This window comes from Hydra viridissima, unplaced genomic scaffold, assembly GCF_058129835.1.
Source record: "Hydra viridissima isolate aposymbiotic clone 2 unplaced genomic scaffold, HvirCarnegie_v1 scaffold_9, whole genome shotgun sequence".
NCBI lineage: Eukaryota > Metazoa > Cnidaria > Hydrozoa > Anthoathecata > Hydridae > Hydra > Hydra viridissima.
In genome coordinates, this window is record NW_028324308.1 from 7,314,128 (window position 1) to 7,333,879 (window position 19,752).

General features: G+C 31.4%; 1 protein-coding gene and 1 long non-coding RNA gene across 11 annotated transcripts; one reads left to right on the forward strand and one right to left on the reverse strand.

The window, feature by feature from the left end:
- The first annotated feature begins 214 nt into the window (after positions 1 to 214).
- Positions 215 to 12,756, forward strand: LOC149883809 (MFS-type transporter SLC18B1-like). 10 transcript variants are annotated; one of them, XM_090098368.1, is made up of 16 exons: positions 215 to 343; positions 1,348 to 1,443; positions 1,576 to 1,671; positions 1,924 to 2,071; positions 7,451 to 7,519; positions 7,796 to 7,886; positions 7,996 to 8,082; positions 9,240 to 9,319; positions 9,413 to 9,511; positions 11,228 to 11,325; positions 11,439 to 11,534; positions 11,624 to 11,698; positions 11,815 to 11,881; positions 12,063 to 12,089; positions 12,195 to 12,238; positions 12,389 to 12,470. In XM_090098368.1, the coding sequence occupies exons 3-16, from the start codon at positions 1,598 to 1,600 to the stop codon at positions 12,441 to 12,443; spliced, it is 1,110 nt and encodes a 369-aa protein (XP_089954494.1). In that variant the 5' UTR covers positions 215 to 343; positions 1,348 to 1,443; positions 1,576 to 1,597; the 3' UTR covers positions 12,444 to 12,470. The 10 variants fall into 10 exon arrangements, 9 of the variants coding, with proteins under 9 accessions (XP_089954494.1, XP_089954491.1, XP_089954496.1 ...); XM_090098365.1 differs by having other exon boundaries at positions 1,598 to 1,671; XM_090098370.1 differs by lacking the exon at positions 215 to 343 and adding an exon at positions 833 to 1,125 and having other exon boundaries at positions 1,598 to 1,671.
- LOC149883810 (uncharacterized) lies at positions 1,172 to 2,008 on the reverse strand. The gene is made up of 2 exons (XR_016455827.1): positions 1,894 to 2,008; positions 1,172 to 1,780 (listed from the first exon to the last, which is right to left on the reverse strand). It is a non-coding gene; the product is annotated as an uncharacterized LOC149883810 (long non-coding RNA).
- Positions 12,757 to 19,752: the final 6,996 nt, after the last annotated feature.

The following is a 19,752-nucleotide window of genomic DNA, read 5'->3' on the forward strand; positions in this document are numbered from 1 at the left end:
ATATATTATAGTTTTGACAGATTTTTAAAAGCTGCTAAAACTGTTAATTTTTGAGAAAAAATTATATATTCTTAAAAGTCTTTATCATAAAAGAATAATAATTCTATTAGATCTTTTCAACTGTTAAATTGATTTTTAAAAACAATATTTAACTAGATTTCTGAAGTTAGATGTATTTACATTTATATAAGAGGAATATCTTTTTATCATAAACATTTTTTACTTTTTTATGTCGTAATAAATTCCTTCAATTCCCGCTATACGCTGATTTTTCTCATGGTGTTCGTTTATCTAATTTCCTTTGCAGAACTAAAGGCTCGCATAGGTGTTAAACAGATTACTTGTATGACAATTAATAAATTCAAACTACTTCTTATTACTTTATTTAACTTTTTCTTTATTTTTTCTTTTTTTTTTTTAATTTTAATAGAAGGAAACGGAATTAAGTTGTACACAAAAGACAAGTTAAGTTTTAAAACTACCTTGGAGTTTCTTCATTGATATATAGTTTTCATTACGCTGGGAGCTTTGAAATGTACATGCAAATTAATGCTTTTATTTAGAGACATTTTTTAAGATAGGAAATTATGCTGCTAATAACTTTTAAAAAAATTTAAACAATTTTTCTTTTACTTAATAAAAAAATATAAACATTTTTGATTTCAGATTTTTGAACAAAAAAATTTAAATTGCATTTTGTTTTACAAAATCTGCTTTAAGTAAAGCAAATACTTTGACTCAACAACTTTTCAGTATTCTTTCCTTAAATATGATTGAGAGAACGGTTTTCTGTTTTCCGATTCATAGATAAGTATTTATTTTATCGCTTTTAATTCCCATTTCGAACCGTTAAAGGTGAGCAAGCAAATAAAGATTAGTGTTTCAAAACACACATTGGTGGCAAAAAAACAAACTTGTTATTTTAGACACGAAATTTTCCTTTTGAAAATTTTTTTTTTGGGGGTTAACGAACCTTTACGGTTTTTTACATTTGAAATGAACGAAATTAAGAAAAAGAAATGGAAGCTAAATAAGATGGAATGGAAGGTCGCAATATCAATCTCGTTGTTTTACTTTGTTTCGTCCATAAGCTCTTCGCACATGTCATCATTTTTCCCTCTTGTGGTGCGTTTAACAGTTATTACCTAGAGTTTACATTATATAACTTTCATAAATCCATTTTAATGCTTTTTTTCAATACGATAATACCTTTTATATGAATATATTTACTTAATTACAAGGGATATAATTACCACTATTAAAATATCAAATAAATATATTCAGCTAAACAAAACACACCTTCAATAAATAAATTCAATAGATTTTAATGCACTTTTGTTTTTTTAGGCCATGAAAAAGAACATGGATGCAACTGTTACAGGTTTAGTTCTCGCTTCATATCCTCTTGTCACGATTCTTGCTAGCCCTTTAATCGGATTATGGGTAGGTGAAATAGATACTGAGACGTTTTTTTTTGTGATCATCCGAAGAATTAAAATCTCTTTCATTTCCATTTCCCTCATTTTGCAGAGTACAAACCAATAAAACTATTTCACATTAACATTTTTTTTGTAGATAATTTTTGCAATTTTAACAGATGCCAACAGTTGGAGTACGTTTCACTTTGATTGCTGGTTCATTCTTGGAAGGAGGAACACAGATATTGTTTGGGTATGTTCTATACAAGAAAGTGTAAAAAGTCGGTTTAATTTTAATACCACTTTGCTTATTCTTCTTCTTCATCTTTTTTTTTTTAATCATTTAATGACCAAATCGTTTCCTACAAATAACAGATATATGAATAAATTTTTTTTCAGTTTTTCATTGAACCTTTTAACACTTTATCATTGACAAGAAAATTATTTTTAAAAAGTGACTGAATAAACTACTAACTAATAAATAACAACTTTTTTTTTTCGACAGTTTTGTTGCGGAAATGCCAAACTACAACACCTTCGTGGTTTTTTGCTTTGTTATACGATGCATTGGCTCGTTAGGAAGCTCCATGTCACAAACAGCTGCCATAGCAATTATTAGCGTCACATTTAAAGACAATTTAACTAAAATCATTGTAAGTTAAATATACTGTTTCATTTATATTTTTAGCATTATTGCCAGATTTGTTGTAACTAATAAAATTTTTGGCGATCATTTACATCCGCATATGTCCTTCCATTTTGTTTTTACCTCATAATAAGTGAGTGCTGTTTAACATTAAAGGTCTGAATCCATTAAAAACACATTCTCTTCATTAATATTTATTTAGTATTAACTGCTTTTCATAAGTAGTTACTGTGGTGTGATGTCTGAAAGTTCTAGTTTTCGATATCTCAATAAGTAAAAAAGAGAGTTTTAATAACCAGTATTGTATATTTATTGAATATCAAAATGACTAATGTACTTAATACATTATTTTTCTGAAATTTGTTAATTCTACAGATAATATAAAGTTAAAAATTTCTGACCATTTATTCTGGGTATAATTTTACTTAGTTTTAGATTTTTTTAGCAGCTTTTTTCCTCTCTTGTTTTTTCTCTTTCTTTCTAATTCTTTTTTAGCTCTCTTTTTCTCCTTTAAACTTGCAATAAGTTCGTCGGATGTGATGACTGATGAAACTTTTGTTGTTTGTTTTGTTACTTTTTCACTCTGAAATTCTTCTGGACTAACGAATATTGGCTAGAAAATACTGTCATTCGTTCGCAATGGTCCTTGAACTTGTGTAAAATCTCATCAATTTCAATTATACATTCCGGTTGTTTAAAGCTCTAAATACTGTTCTCGAGTTGTGGGATCAAAGCCCTCTATTTTGTCCATTTTCTTCTGCCAGTAGTACAGTAAATCCTCTTGTTCTATTGGACCTATCCAATACATAAGATTATGAATAAAATTATTATAAACTCTAGAGATTGTAATTGCTCGTGTGTCATATCAGTTTCTACATCACTTTTGGCCTTGTTAATTGGACTTTAAAGCTCAGCCATCACCAGAATTTTGGCGGATTCTTTATAATTTGTTTGAGTGTAATATTCTTGTACGCTTAACGGGACTTTCGTTAGACTCAAAGTAGTAAAAAAGTACAAAAACCGCAGCATTTAAATCCATTTGCTGTTAAAGTTGGATTTTCCTGTATTCTAACAATTACAGGAGGGAGCAGAGGCGCAAATGTACTTTTTAGTAGGAAAGTTCCAAGGTTTTGCATTCTCCATTTTGTGACTACGTCGGTCAAAATGTCTTTTGTAACATAAAAGTAAACTCGGTCTAATGGTTGTGCAAAATGGTTGCAATCAGACGACAAACAAATGATGACCATATCATTTTCTCGACAAAATTCTCAAGGTTCTAAATTCCATTGGGATCCTCAAATACAGACGATAAATCTTTTTTATCCATATTTTCCGTTATTTTTGGAACCACTTTTTAATATCTTGTTTGGAAACAAGTGTTCTGTATTCTGTAAGAGTCTGAGCCTTCCGAATCGAAAGTGTCAAATGCCTCTTGAAAAAATTACGTGTCTAACGAGTGCTAATTACTTTTTGGTCAAGATTCATCTTATGTGCTAAAACAGATACCACCTTAAGAAGACGTTTCTTTGTGACCGGTATACCAACTTCGGCCATATCAAGTAGCCAATTTTTAATTTTAGCATCTACGGATATATCAAAAATTGTTGAACACCCAATTAGACTCTTAGGTCGACCTTGTGTTTGCTGAACAATGGTTTTCTTTAGTATTTTATAAAATTTAGATGCTGTATAAATGGTCATGGTCTCCTTTTTTATTTTACCTAATGCTTCGTCCATATCTTGTGAATATGATTTGTAAGATTTTTTTAGGCCTAAAACAAATTATTTTTTTTTGTTTACGGTAAAAAAGAAGAAAAAAGAATGTTACATCTGCTTTTCGTTAAAATATTCGTCTTTTCGTGTAAATCGACTTTATTATTCTTGACAATAAGATTTTCACAATAAAAAACCTAATTTTTCACCTAACAAGTTTTGACGATATATTCAATATGGCACCAGCATGTATTGATTAGTTACATCTCAATAGAACAAATACTCTGACTGACCGAATTCTCCGCAGAACTGGTCAATTTTTTTTTGGAAGTGTTACTACAAAAATGTCTTGTTAAAATAAAAAAAATTATTTTTTCAAATTTTGTTTTACAATGTACAAAATTTATCATTTGTTATATTAGGACTTTGTTTGGTCACACCGCGGTATTCGTTTTCAAATTGAACTTTAAACAAAAGTTAACGCTTCAACGATACAGATCCATAAAGCAAGGCCCGTACACATATTAACCAAAAAGATATTTTATAAGATAATTTTGAACAATTTAAAAAGTTTTTCTTCGAAGAAATTTGTTTTAACTAAGGCTCATTCTAAATTATGATTTTTTTTTATTGAGGGAAATTTTTAAATTGGGACCTATGCTTTGTAAATACAACTTTTTTTTTTATTGATAGCCATGAGTACAATGGTCAATAGAATACAAGTACAAAAATCTGTTCAAACTTCAGGCTCGCGAAAGTTAAAACCTCGTTTGAAACTTAGAATAGCGTTATATTTTTAATTCCAAAAATTTTTGTAATAAAAAACATGTTAATCGTAAACATCAAATTTTTAAAGCAGTTGAAGATAGAGGAAATGATAATAGCAAATGAGGAAATAAATGTTTCTAAATGACAAAGTTAACCCCAAGAGGTCAGACATCTGTGCTTGCTGAAAACAAGTTCTCAGCGCTTTTCAATAGTCAAAAAGAGTCACAAACGATCTAAAACATCTCTGCAATATAATATAGTAAATAACCATTGCGTGATGGAACGGTTCGACTTAGTAATCCAAATGGGATCATCTTTCGGTTTTTCCAGATAATAAATATTTTAAAACATTGCAACAAATTTTAAGGGCTTTCAAAACTTAACAACTAGTTAAATTAAAATTGCTCAGATTTCTTAAAAACAAAAGAGCTTGTAGTATAATATAGTAGGCAGTTTTTAAACATTAACAGAAGAGCTATTTTCTAAAGGTTTTGAGTTCGTTTTTATTTCTTTTTTTAATCAGAATTGCGCAGAGAATTTTTCCCCCCGTAATTTAAAACAAACGTGTTTAGAATGATCTCCCTAGACGATAATTTCGAGCTGCTTACCGAAATGCCTTCTTACTTTTATCTGTGGAAAAAAGCAAATTTAATTTAAAAAATAGCAACTTTTATAAGGGACTCAAACTTTGCCACAGCTTTCAATCTCAAAGATTTTATGAAGTTTTTGTAATAGAAAAAGTCATTAATTATGGGATTTATGAATAAAAAGAAGAATAAACAAAGAAAACCTCTTATTTCATCTCAGGATCAGTTTATAAGTTTACTGAAGAAACTTAAATGCTACCAATTGAACAAACTCTTTTACACATGAGTGGGTGGCTGGTTCAAAAGTTTAAACGATATGATAGATGTGAAGTTCAACTGACAATCCATTAGATTTTATGTCGCTAATTTAATAAATCGAAACCACTTTTATTAAATTTGTTAACAAGTATCTTGAAGGAAATGAACTGGCCATGATTCTCATCAATAAAGTTAAAGAATCCTGACACTTTAAGTTTTTGCTTGATTAAAATAACAGTAGGCACATAAAAAAACATTATTTGGGTTTTTGTTATTGCAAGAATTTTTTATGTCATAAGAAAATTTTATTTCGTTGAACCCAAATAGTAAGTGAAAAAATTGTACGTAATTAATAAACTGTAGTAATATTTTTTCAATATATTTTTTTGTAATTATGTATATGAAAAAAACTTTATTTGTTTTTGGAGTACATGTTACACCAAAGATAATTTAAATATGTTATTGTTTTTCCCCATTATTTCACTCTAATTGAAATACCTTAGTAAATAAAAAATTGAAATATCTAACGTTTATCTACAGCATGCGCCCTTAAAATCCGCACTAACTTTGTTGCCCTTTTTTCTTTCTTTTTTTTTTTTTTTTTTGCAGTAATAATTGTTTTAATTATGGTTTTGTAATCTTTATTTTGTCCGTAAACAAGTGATAAAATGAAAAGTTTGATTTTTTTACAAGACTGTTAAAAAAAAGATCGCCATTGACCTTCATCTCTTGGGTATTACACCCAAAGATATTATAGCTAGACTTGAGATGGCTAAACAAACTGAATGATATTTTAAGTCAATTTAAAATGGTTTGTTGCATAGAGAGGAAACCAAGTGGTAAGACAAAGACAAGGAGGACTGTATGGCTTATTAGAGCAGTCAAAGGCCGAGCTAAGTGTAATCCAGTCTGATCAATCAGAAAAGTGTCCCATGAACTCTCTGAGTGAGCACACTCAGAAATATTGTTAAATATGACCTAAAGGTCAAGTCTAGAGCAAGTACCAAAAGGAACCTTATTGTTGAAGAAGTCAAGAGAAAATGAGTTGAGAAAATTAGGAAAATTTTGAGCATCCTTAAGAAAAGTCAACCAATAATTCTGTTTTCTAATGAAAATATTTTTACAGTGGATTCTTTATCAAGTATCAGGACTGATCGCTGCACTAACATCTCACAGCCTGAAAATGTTTCAGTGTCCATTGGGACAGTATATACGCATATGCTGAGTCACAAGGCCTGTGGATCTCCCTATATTGGAGCTCTAATGCTCTCTGTTATCAACCAACTTTTCAAAGCATATTACTCTACAGTTTGTGTACTGGAAAAGTATAGATATCACTCTTGGAATTATGTTAGATTGTAATCTATCACATAAAATGTATGTTGTTTTAGCATTTAAAACTATGATAATTACCTTATGAAACATTTTCTGAAAGAGAAGCCTCAATTTATGTTGCATAGGAATTTTTTCTAAGTGTCATACTTAAAAAAGAAATGCTTTTCAAATCTTCTGGTATGCACATTTCTAAGAATGCAACAATATTCCCACTATTGGTCTTTCCAATATTGGCTGGTCTACATGATTAAAATTTATAAAGCATTTGTTTAGTCTAACATTCTCTGCTTCAGGAGATGATGAAAATAAACCTTATAAAAACTAAAAACTGTTTAATGAAACAGGTTTAAACATTTTTCTTTTTTTATACTAATTAAACATGTTATTCCATTACCAAGTTATGTCATTTTACTACCATTACCACATTTAAAGTTTCAACAAACAAAAAAAGGAATATTTTTTTTCCCATTCATTTTGAAGCCTACTAATAACTATTTAGAAGAAAATTAAATCTTCAAGCTTTATGGTCAACTTTGGCTCTATTTTTTTTTTTGCATTATGTTTGTTTTTAATTGTGTCAAGAAACATAATTTTCATGCTTTAGGTTTAAGACAGATAATTCTCCAGTTCATATTTGTCACTATGAATTTTTAATAGAAATAGTTATTCATGTATGCAGTGAATTTTTAATGACTCTTATTTTTATACTCATTTTATCACAATAGGGAATAACTGAATTGTTTTATGGAGTTGGCTTAATGATTGGACCAGTCATTGGTGGAGGATTATTTGAGGTTTGATTATGTTTATTTGTCAATGTTAACGACTCATAAATTACTCATAATTCACTATCCTGAGATCAGAGGTGATGGTTTTCTATTTAGGACATTTTGCATAGCATTTTGTACAAATATTGAATTTACATATTAGTTTTTACTAATGTAGATTTTATTGCTCCATGACAACCCATAAACTATTACAAAAATTAATTTATATTTTAAAATTTGATAGATATGTTTGAACTTTATAATATGCAATTGTATTTTTCATTATATTTTTGATTCTTTAAGGTTGGAAACTTTCGCCTACCATTTTTTGTAATTGGTTCTGCAACTTTAGCAACATTGCCTTGTTTTTTTTTTTTAATACCAGAAAAAATTGGTAAGTTAGTTATACTTTTTATAATGGTGTGTATGATTTTGTAATAATTTGTGTTTTTAGTGTTTGCTAAAATTAACATATTGTATAAAAGGTTCTTTTTTTTTTTTAGTCTACAAAAGTGAAATTGTTCTAGTTTTAAATCAAAAGTCTGTTTCTCTTCTACAGCTAATGCTTGTACCTGGTGTATTAGTAATTGGTATTAAAAAAAAATCTTTGCAATGATAGTTTAAGTTATTTGTGTCTTGTGTCTGTGTTTATATGGTGTGTGTATATATGTATTTATAAAATTTACATATGTAAGTTTATCTTATACCAAAAATTACCTTCTCAGGCAGATGTTTTGATTCTTCCCTGTTTTTTCAGAAATCTGATTTATTACATTGTGAAACCTGCTTGAAAAGAGATGCCTTGAATGAAAATGTTTGTTCATTATCTAGATCAGTTCATTGCGTTTTTAGATTTATATTCAAATTGGCTAAAGATTAAGTTTTAGGAATTGTATTTTGAGTCCGCTCGTGTATGCCTTATGGACTGCCCAAACCTCTCCAGGGAAGACCCAGAAGCTTTTCAACCCTGAGTTTACCTTCCCTTTGAGAAATGGGTGGAAAAAAAAGAAAAGTATCAGTTTAATACAAGCATGCGGGCCTAGCCAGCTCGCTACACTTGATCTTAGCCATTAGGCCGAGAAGCGATTAAGTTTTATAGACTATATAAGACATAAATCAGTTTACATAATTATGCTTGAAATCTTGGAGTGAGACATCACTCTCCTTATGCAAACACTTATGGTATCTAACTAAAAAATAAAGATTTTATGGAGATCATTAAGATATTGTTGCTTTACATCAAACAGATGCCCCATCAACTTAAAACCTGGTGCACCACAATTCCCAAAAACTGTTTTAGGAAATGATTTATAAGCATTATGTCTACTAACATTTTGGAAACAATAAATTGGCTATTCATCAGAAATGTCTGGTTTCCTTATGATAATTTAATGGCTCAGTTGTCACTTGAATATTTGGCACGAATATGAATTTTGTCAGTTGAAATTTTTTGTACAAGCTATAGTATTTATTAATGTCCTAGAAGTAGGGATCAAATATGCTTAGAACTTTTTTGAGTTTATTTAAGTATTAAAATCAAGTAAATACTCTCTGTATGTATGTATATATGTGTGTATGTATGTATGTATGTATGTATGTATGTATGTATGTATGTATGTATGTATGTATGTATGTATGTATGTATGTATGTATGTGTGTGCATGCATGCATGAATGCATGTTTAAATGCATCTTTATGTCATCTTCATCACTTATAGTTGAGTTTTTAGTTTAATTTATATTTTTAGCCCTTGTTGCAATTTGTACACAGATAGGATATGCATTTGTAGATCCAACTTTACCTAAACATCTTGAAGATGTAACTAATGTGTGTAGAGTTTTTTTTTTTTTTTAATTTATTAATCTCAGTATTAACTGATAGATCTATTGTGAATTCTGCTTTGTTTTTAAAATTTTTTAGAACACATTATCAAGCTCTCAAATTGGTTTATGTTTTTTACTGTGGTCAGTTTTGTACACTGGGCTTACTCCAATCTTAGGCCTTTATTCAGATAAAAAGGTACTTACTAGTTGATCATGTTAAAAATATACCAAATATCGTCATATACACAGTCATTTAAATTTATTCAAAAACACTTTTCCAGGGCTCCATCTTCTGAAGGAAACAGTTATCATTCACTACATTAAGTTTATTGTAAACTGAAGTTTATGCGTTTGTTACATTGATTAGTTTAAAGACACAGGGCAGGCCTCTGATTGTCATTGTTCAGGAAAACTACCAGTTGCAAGTGCAGTTTTGTGCCAATTAAAAATAAAATAAGATGAAAAGAACCTTCAAACATCATTATGCTAGTCCTTAATATATTTTTAAATTCCACCATTTCAAGTAAAAGGCAACACCCAAAAAGCCATTAATGAATGTTAGATGGAAATGTATGTTATACATATACAAGGCAATTAGACTTTTTTAAATATAGATATACAAGGCAATTAGAATTTTGTAAAGTTGTTTATTTAACTCTCATAGAGTTTCTATCTATGTTTTTGTGTTTAAACAAATCTTCATACGGGTTTAATATTTTTAAACTGTTTGCAGATCTAGTTCATAAAAAACAATTCAACATGGAAAGATAAGTTTGACAGTTTCTGAGCTGTTTCAAACTGGAAAAATGTCTATTGAGATTTTTGAAGATTTTGAAGCCTTGTGTTAGCCAGTCTGGTGTCTATAAAATCTTAAAATGTCTCAGAGAAACTGGATCTGCTCCTCTGAAGGTAAAAACCACCTTAGATTGAAAAAATAGAACACCCAACCTTATCCGGAACATTAAAAAAATCAGGAGAAATCCAAAGAGAAGCATAAGAAAATTGACTTCAGCAGCAATTGTTATTTATGGTACAATGCAAACCATATTACAAATTGATCTAAACCATACCGCATTCAAAAAGAGCAATGCTCAACTGCTGTCACAAACTACCAAAGCAAAATGGTTGAGTAGAGCGAAGCTTCTTTGGATAAGCTTAAGCATGGCATGCAACATCAGTGCCGAGGACAGATAAGAAATTATTACATTTACAGTGCAAGCAATACACAATAGTCAGAATAGCTGGATTTATGCACAGCAAAAAGATGACATCCCAGTGAATGAGTGAGTAGCTTATCAGAGCCTAAAATCTGTTGAGGTTACATCTGCCCAAACCATCTGTAATGCTTTGGGCAGGTGTAACCTCAACAGGTGAAAAAACACCTCTTATCTTAATTTAAGAGGGGGTAAAAAAAAAACAGCATGCTTACTTGGAATTGTTAAAGGATCAATTGATTCCTTGAATCAAAAGGACATTTAAAAAGACAACACTCATTCTGGCATCACTCTCAAAAAAGATGGAGCCATATCTTATACCAAAAACATTGTAAAGATTGGTATAAGGACAATATGGCAGGATTCTGGGAAAAGGTTTTATAGTTTCCCTCTACACCAGATTTAAATCTAACGGATTTTGTTATTTATAGTATTACCAAAAGCAATCCATAATTATCATCTCACCAAACTGTAATATTGCTGAAAGCTAAATTAAGATATTGCTGAAAGCTAAATTAAGGCATTGCTGAACAAAATTTTACCAGAAACCATCCATGCTTCATGTAATCAGGTTTCTGAGAGATTTAGGCATTTACTTAACAATATTGTAAAATATGCGCAATTTTGGTTTGATATTACTGTTTTTTAACTTTAATTTTTGTTTTGAATATGTTAGTAATCTCTAAAAATTTTTTAAGTTTCGTGGTCGTTATGCAATAATAGCTGGAAATGTCCTAATGATTATTGGGTACTTATTAATTGGTCCAGCTGAGTTTTTAACTGATATAATACCAAGGTATGATACTTTTTATTTTCTTATTGCATGTGCTCACTTGTCATACAATCTTACATGAACACAATAATATTATTTTTTGTGATCTTTTTACACCAGAATGATTTAACTTTTAGAAAACTGTACGTTGTTTTAATTGGCTTATCAATAACAGGAGCAGCTGGTGCTCCAATGTATGTACCTTGTTTAGCTGATATGCACACCTCAGTCAAGTAAGAATTTTTAAATTTTTTTTTTAATATATTCTTTCTTTGAGTTAATCGTAGCAAGTGTCTTTCTTTTTGTTTTTTTTCTTAATTAGGAATGCTGGAATATGTGAATCTCTATTAACAGCCAGTCTATTATCTGGAATTTTCAATTGCTGTTATAGTATTGGGTAAATAAAAACATAATTATTGCTACTTTTTTAATTGAACTTTGTTTTGATTTTAAGTTATTAATGAAGTAGACATTTTTAAAATGAACTTTGAAATTGTTTGAAGTCTTGTTTAGGAGTGTTATTGGACCAATACTTGGAGGGTTTCTTACAAGTCGTTACTCTTTTTCAACTTCCTCTGTGGTTAGTTTTTGACAATCTTTCCATAAGCTGTATCTTTTAACCTCTGTTTCGCTATGTACTTTTTGCATGTCACTCTCCAACTTTATCTGTCTGTGTTTTTAATACTCTTATTAAAATATTAGAACAGATTTTTTTTATATAAATTTTTTTTTTCCACTTTTCTCTTTTTTTAAAAAATCAGATCATGGCGTTAATGTTGGCTGTTTTGGTAAGTGTGAACATTTTTTTTATATACACCTGCTAATTTGTGTAATCTCAATTCTCATCCACTTTAAGTAAGACCTGTTTTGAAAAATGTTTATTTCATTTTTAGTGCCTTATTGTTTCGCTTTTTACTTTTTGGGAAAATTCAAAGAGGTATATTTTTATTTAAACCTTTTTTGATGTTTGCTGTTGTTTTTTGTTTATTTACCTAATATTGATAACAGTTGAGAAATTTGTTTTCCCATAGTATACCTCTGAAAATGTTCCCTTTTGAGTTAAACCTTTTTTTTTTTTTTTCTATAGCAAACCTAAGAAAGAACAATCTATTGTTGTGGCTGAAATAGAAACTCTTGTATAATATTTATATGTAAATAAAAGTTTTATGTAATTTAAAGCTTCCTTCGATTTTTTATAAAGATTTGACAGCGGCGTAAGAGTTAGCAAGTGGTGAAAATCTGATCTTAGGTCCAATTAATTTACGAGGCCCTCTTAGAAATTCGGTTTTCTTAGAAACTCAAAACAAAAAAAAGTTTGACTTAATATAAAATCAAGCCTACTGCTTTAAAACATCATAAAAACTGAAAATTGTATTTAAAAAAATATTTTATTTATCCTTTAGCAAGATCATTCAATATGTTCTGCTTCGGCAAAAATGATTGTCTTCAGGTGAGTTCTAAAATCTTAAGTAAACTTTCTTGGTGTAGGGCTCTTTCATTTAAGACCACTGCTTCTTTGTAGCAACATCTAGAGATTTCAAATTTGGATGAGAGGTGGCACAAACCTTGTACACAATTTCGCCACATATAGGGGGCGGAATTGGGTACAAGATTTGTGCCACCTCTCATCCAAATTTGAGGCAGTGTAAAGATTTCAATTTAGGGCTGCTTGTAGGCCACTTTTTCTTTGACCTGAACCTAGGCATATTAATTGTTAGTAATTTTTGAACTATTTTGGCAGTATGCGGATGAGCCCTGTCCTGCTGAAACACAATCTGTGTATCTGGAATGAAGTCAGACCTCACCCAGGGCAAAACTTTTTTTATCAATACATCTAGGTTGACAGCTGTAATTTTTAAACTACTAGAAAAAAACACTGGAAGCATTTATTTTCCTTTTGAGATAAAGTCAAAAACTATAACTGCTGCAGTGTATTTTATTTGAAAAGTATGGCAGATTTCTTTTGAGACATCTTCAGTCTTTTTAGGGTTTATATAACAAAGAGAATCGAGGCTTCTCATCAGAAAATAAAATCTTTGTGAATGTTGAGTAGCCTTTTTGATCTTTGTAGTCTTGAAGATTTCAATAATCCTGATCAGGTGACGTCTTATTTTTACTCTTGAATTTGCTTCAATGTTATCTTTGATGATTACTCTTCCCTGGCCATTTGTTCTCACTGATCTTATAAAATTGCTTTTTATTTTTGGCTTAACATTTTTATTCATAACAAGGGTTAAGAAATGGTGAACGAAGTCTGAAGATGTAAAGTTCTTCATCCTTTAGAAAGTATGGAACTTTCAACTGACGTGTCACTATTTCTAACATACCAGTAACTGTTTGATGACTAACATCAGTTTTTTGCAATATTACAATAATTTTATTAGAACGGCACAGCTGACAAACGCTAAACTCATTATAAAGTTAAAGCATTCAAGACTTTTTAAAAGATTTTAGTTAAGCTTAACTTCGTGTTTAGACTCATTTTTGTCAAAGCTTTCAAATCGTTGAAATCACTTGTTGACATAAAACGGTGGGCCGCACTAGAACGAAGATTTCTTGGTGTTGGCTCAGCATCTAGCAGTATTTCACAACACTTTCTAACGCTTTCAACACAAGGCAAAAGAAACAATTTATGGACTTTAAAACTGTAAAAAATGTTGAATTTGATTTGAAGGAAATCAAGGTATTCTTAAAAGTAAGTTTAGATTATAAGCAATTCAAATACATACTCTGCGAGAAGGTAATGATTTTTGTTTTTACGTCATTGTACACACCACTCGTTAATCCTGTCTGCGAATTTTTTTATTCAATCTACATTTTTTTAATACTTCCCAATATTCAATCTTCATATTCTGATGCTAAAGGATCATTTTAAAAAAAGAAGTTCAAGAAATTTTTTTCCGTATTAAGTTTGATTGGTTTAATCTCATTATTTTTTCCATTATCACATATTTAACATTTTCTGCTCATTTAATCTTGCATTCTTATATCCATACATGAAAAGTTGAACTTTCTGATGTTACAATTGGGTCTCACGTAAAAAAACAAAAAACATTTGTCATAGAAAATAATTTTTTACTCGTTTTAATTTTCCTTTAATTATATATGAACTCGCTCGGACATGATGAAGGAAATGACTGCAACAAGTTCAAATTGAGGTTTTAATTCTATGTTTCAAAGGCTTGTGATTTATTTTAATAGGTCTTTTAAAAAATATATAAGAATAATCATAATCGAACAAATGTTTTTTTTTGGTTTTCCATTTAAAGTTAAACTAATTTTTACTTAAATTAAGAATTTAATTTTAGCGCTTATTATTCTTTTTACTGTAATTAAAGATTTTAATTACACAGCAACATGTACTAATAAATGGATATAGCTTATTTTTCCATTTGATACGATTTCATTTCACAGTTAAATTCATAAAATTCATAAAATTCGAAATCCTATAATTCGAAAGATCATTTATTTCGAACAAAATCTACAGTCCTGTCAGGATTTATAGTAAACACCGAACCCCTATAATTCGAAAACTCATGTAATTCGAATCTATTTTGATACCACTAAAGGAATCGAATTACATGAGTTTAACTGTACCTTCTTTACAATCGAAGAGTCATGAAGTACAACCTGACGATGATGATGATGATGATGATGATAGTAGATGAAAAATGCGGGTCCTGGGACATTGATACCGTTATATATTGGGTGTGTTGATTATCGAAGATGGTATCTTTTTTAAAAAATTCTTATGATAAGAAGTATAAAAAATCATGTTATTTGTGTACCTTTTAAGATGCCTAAAAATTCGAAGAATTTGTTTCAAATTAAATTTTTAAGATGTGTGCTTTATTTTTCTAAGTTGACTTACCTTTTTATTCAATTTTCTTACCTTGTTTTGTAGTGCCCGATGGCTAAGGTGTGAATTCCGTCTTCTAAGATGAATCTTTTGTCGTCGTTAGCGCTGAGTGCGACTTTGTTAATTTCTTCGGTGTAAACATCATGGAGATGAGATCGTATGACGTTCATGGTTGCAAGTTTTTCTTTCTTATCCATTAAGCAGTCTTTATAATGTTGATGCTTGATGTGATTTTTAACAACGTTCTTTTGGACGCCTTTGCATTTTTTGTGTTCTTCATTTTCTTTGGGTATGTAGTAAGAGTAGAGCTTGGGTCGAAGTCCAACAAACTCTTTAATTTGTTTACCAGCAGCCTCATCTTTGAACATGCCGATAACCTTTTTATTTTCGCCCACTTTGAAGCCAACGTTTTGAATGGCAGGATGGTCTTTAGGAAAGTCGCTCGTGTCAAATTTTTCAAGCACATCATCGGCAATATCTTTGTAAAAATCTTCTGTTTCGATTTCGTAAAAGAGCGAGTCGGTGTCTGTCATGAGTAATTTTGCGCGATCACCGTATTTAGGTTTCATGTAGTCATAGTGGTGTTCAAACATTAAAATTTTGCTGATGTCTAGGATGCACATTCCCAAGTAGACAGGTTTGTTGTAAACCAGCTTTTTTCTCTTCATGTGAACCGCGATTAAATTTTCATCAAAAGTGGTGAAGCTTTCGAATTGAGGTTTTTTGGATAATTTTAAGGCTTCTTTTTTAGTGGTGACAAGTCTAACGTCAACATGATTTTCGATGTTTTCCATGGTTTTTCCAAAGACAGAGTTGTTCATGAGTTTGAAAAATTCCTTATCAGATTCGAAGGATGTTTCTGTTCTTTTTTCGGTATTGAAATCGATGTATGGTTTCATCCAAGGTTCTTCTTTAAAGGTGAAACCTCGATGAATTTTGGTGATGACTAATCCCATTCGTTCATAGAGTTTTAAGTTTTCATGGTGAACGACGTATTTTACTTTGTTGTTTAAATTGGGAACCAGCTTTTCTACTTTTCCAATGGTTAATCTTTCAGGAGCCAAAGGGTAGTCATTGTGTTAATCGTGAAGCTCTTCAGGATAGCTCAAATCGACTTCGAGAATGCACGGCATGCTGCGCCAATTTTCAAGATCAGTTATCCATTTGAATCCTCCAACGGGAAGAGGTTTGCTCATGGCCCATCCATAAAGATTGTTAGCGTCTAAATACTGGAGGAATTTCGATGGTTGTGAAGGATCATAGTCTTGCATGTATTTGTTATTGGCAGTTCCAAGACGGTTGGAGATCATGCTGATTCCACCGCGTATTCCTTTTTGTGTCATGCGAAGCATATCAGGATCGCTAAAAAGTTCTATTTTAGCTTCAGTCTTTTTATAACAAGCTTGCATACCGAGCCCAGGGCAGGTGTAATACCAGGCGGGATCTTGTTCGTAACTTTCCATGCACACGTTTCTAAAATTTTCAATAACGTCTGTTTGAATGAGCACGTCTGAGATGTTGTACAGCTCGTGGTAATCTTTAAAGGTTTTGCATCCAAATACGTTCCAAACGTTATGCGCATGCTCGTATTCTTCATCAGTGATGTGTTTATCGTTTAGTCTGGAATAAAAGACTTCTTTGGGTGACAATTGTGTTTCGGAAAACTTTTCAATGGAGTCTACCCAATCATAGGGGTAAATACCTTTTTTTCTAATCAAGTTGAACTGTTTTTCTTCAGGATAATATTCTCTAACGTTTTTGCATTGATCATTGGTTAGATTTTTAGTTAGTTTGTCCAAACCGAAGGGTAAGAACCTGTAGCTGTCAAGAAACCTCATTTCTTTCAATACTTTTTTTGGTTTACCTTTCTCATCAATATAGTCTCTCACTTTGATTTTTTTCGAGAAGCTGATGTAATTTTCTTCATTGTTGGGTATGCAAGTTAGCTTTCCGTCTTTTCCAGCTAATTTCTTGATAAACAAATGACTGTCGTAACCGGATAAATTGTGCAAAAAAATGGGTATGAAACTAGGGATTTGATAATCTATGTTGCATTGTTTGTGAGCAGCACCGCGGTACTTTCCAGTCAAATGACAGTGATCCCACACTTTGTCACCGTTAAGATCCTTTTTGCAAATGTGACATTCTGTTGCAGCTTCATACTTCTTCTTGTCCTCATCAGTTTCTATTCTATTTTCCTTCCATTGTTGTTGAAGTAAATCGCTGTCGTTCCAAATCTTTTTAAGGTCTTCTTCAATCCTGGTGACAAACTTTTGAGCCACGTCATCGTCATCGCTTTCAGCTGTGTACATGACTGGCTTTCCCTTGTAAATGGTTTCGTCGAAGCATTTGATGAAGTAGCTAAACGAGCTTGGAGCATGCTTTTGGTATTTTTTGGTGTATGACTCTTTATTATTATATTCAGTGTTGTTCTCGATGGGTTTGGTGAAACATTCAAAGTCGGCATTGACCACAAACGGAATTCTCATGGACATGTTGTAGTTTTTAAACTGAACAGTTGTTCCTTCTTTAGGAAGTTCAATTCGAACCGAGATGTGTTTATAGCAGTCTTCTTGATGTTTTTGAAGCTTTTCTTCTTGGTCATAAGCTTGCATGCAATTTCTGCAAATGTGTTGTTTTCTTTTTCCTTTTGTTACTGAAGAACCAACCAGTTTTCCTAAGCTTTTAATGAGACAGTAATGGTTAGTGTCTTTGTTTGAAATGAGCAGCAAATCGATATTATGCTTTCGATCTAAAATTTTAGATATTCGTAAAGGATGGATTATTTTTTCTTCGTACCCAAAGACGTTGATGCTAATATCTGGATTATTCGCTTCAAACTTGTTGATACCTTGAGTAAGGGAAACAGGAAATTCCATTCCATTCCAATTGAGCTCTTCAGATTTTAGAATCAAGTCTTCATCAATTCTTTCGTCATGCGTATTTTTCATGTTAATAGCTCTGGTGACACTCCACATAAAGCATTGATTGTCATCGTTTTTCATGTTGATGATGGTCTTTTTACTTTTCAGCTCTGGAGGAAGATCGATGTAGGACGAACCGCTGAAAGGTATCCAATCAATCATGTTAACTTCTACTCTTAAAATTTTGTTGACTCTCCAATTGGATCCTTCCTTGTTGTAGTTGGACATGTTTTCAAGAATTCTTTCTTTCCATGTTTTAAAGCTTTCTCCTTTGTCTGTTGATTCGAGAATAATTTCATATATAGACGGGAAGACCACAGTGCGAAGATTTTCTTCTCCAGTAGCAATATTAACACGCATCATTTCGCAGACTAAAACAAGGTTTGTTTTTGTGTTTTTTTTAATGACTTTGATGGCAGCCTCTTTGGTCATGTTTAAAAAGGCTTCAGGGTCTTCATATCGAACAGAGGGGGTGTAAGTAAATTGCTCAGTGACGTGTTTTAGCGCATGATTAGTCAATACAAACTTAACAGGAGCACCAAATACGACACCTTTGAGAGACTTGATCGTTTCTTCAACACCATTTTTTACGCTGTTTACTGCATTTTTCACCGCAGTTGGAACGTATGGATCAACGAGAGCATTTATTTTGTTGAAACCGTTGTAAACAGTCGTTGCAATTTTTGAAAGCCAACCAGGTCTAAGAGCAGGAACAGGTTTTGGAGTAATGACGTTTGTTGAATCGACAACAGGTGTGTCAAGGATGGATGGTTCAGTTCTTGTCACTCGATTTTGCAAGCGAGCAGGACCAAACGAAATCAAGTCATTGGAAACAGGTCTCGGTGCAGGCAACGGTCTCGCCTCAGTCGTGCGTCTACGAGCTACAAGTTGAGGAGCAGGACCATACCCAATGATGGGCTTTGTTGCTCTTATAGCTGCAATGAGCTCAGCTTTTCTCATTCTTGAGATGCCTTTGACACCTCGGTCATTAGCCATCTCTTTTAACGCTTTCATATTAAGTTTATCCATTTTATATAGGGAAAAAAATTCTTTAACCCATTTCAATTTTTTGTCGTGATCAAAAAATTTTAATTTTCAACAAATTAAAATTTCTTACAACCTAATGACTTGATAACCGTTTTTATTGTCAAAGTACTTCCAGTAGTGACCCGTTTTTTTTCTTAATTGGTAATGAGACTTGTATTCAGTCACCTCACCTGTCTCCACATGGGTGATTTTGTAAGCGAAAGGATTTTTTCTATTTTCAACAAGTTTTTCCCATTTAGGATCGACAGGCTTTTTCTCTTTTGGCTTACGCGTTCTTGGTCTACCCACAGGTTTTCTTTCTTTCACCTCTGTCATCAATTCGTCTTTATTGAGCAAATTGTTTTCGAGCGCGATCATGGTCAAAGCCAACAAATTGTTTTGTTGATTCTAATAGCGTTGACTGCACAAAAATTGTTCAAAGATTTCCTGTGCTAATTACAATTAACACTCCAACTACTTATTTAGAGCAAAACCTTTTAAATGTGACTTTATTAGCTGTTTCTCACATAACCTTTATTGAATCTTGCATTGATCCAAGTATTTTAGAGCAGTTCAAAAAAGCTGACTATCACTTAGGTAGGAAAGGTGATCTTAAATACCTGCAGCTATTTCATTTTTGAA

What these genes read in the sequence shown, in the direction of transcription:
- LOC149883809 (XM_090098370.1), top strand. Translation starts at nt 997, where the DNA reads ATGAACGAAATTAAGAAAAAGAAATGGAAGCTAAATAAGATGGAATGG. An exon ending in TTGGTGGAGGATTATTTGAG is followed by an intron (nt 7,520 to 7,795) that starts GTTTGATTATGT and finishes TGATTCTTTAAG; the next exon opens with GTTGGAAACTTTCGCCTACC. An exon ending in AATTGCTGTTATAGTATTGG is followed by an intron (nt 11,699 to 11,814) that starts GTAAATAAAAAC and finishes AGTCTTGTTTAG; the next exon opens with GAGTGTTATTGGACCAATAC.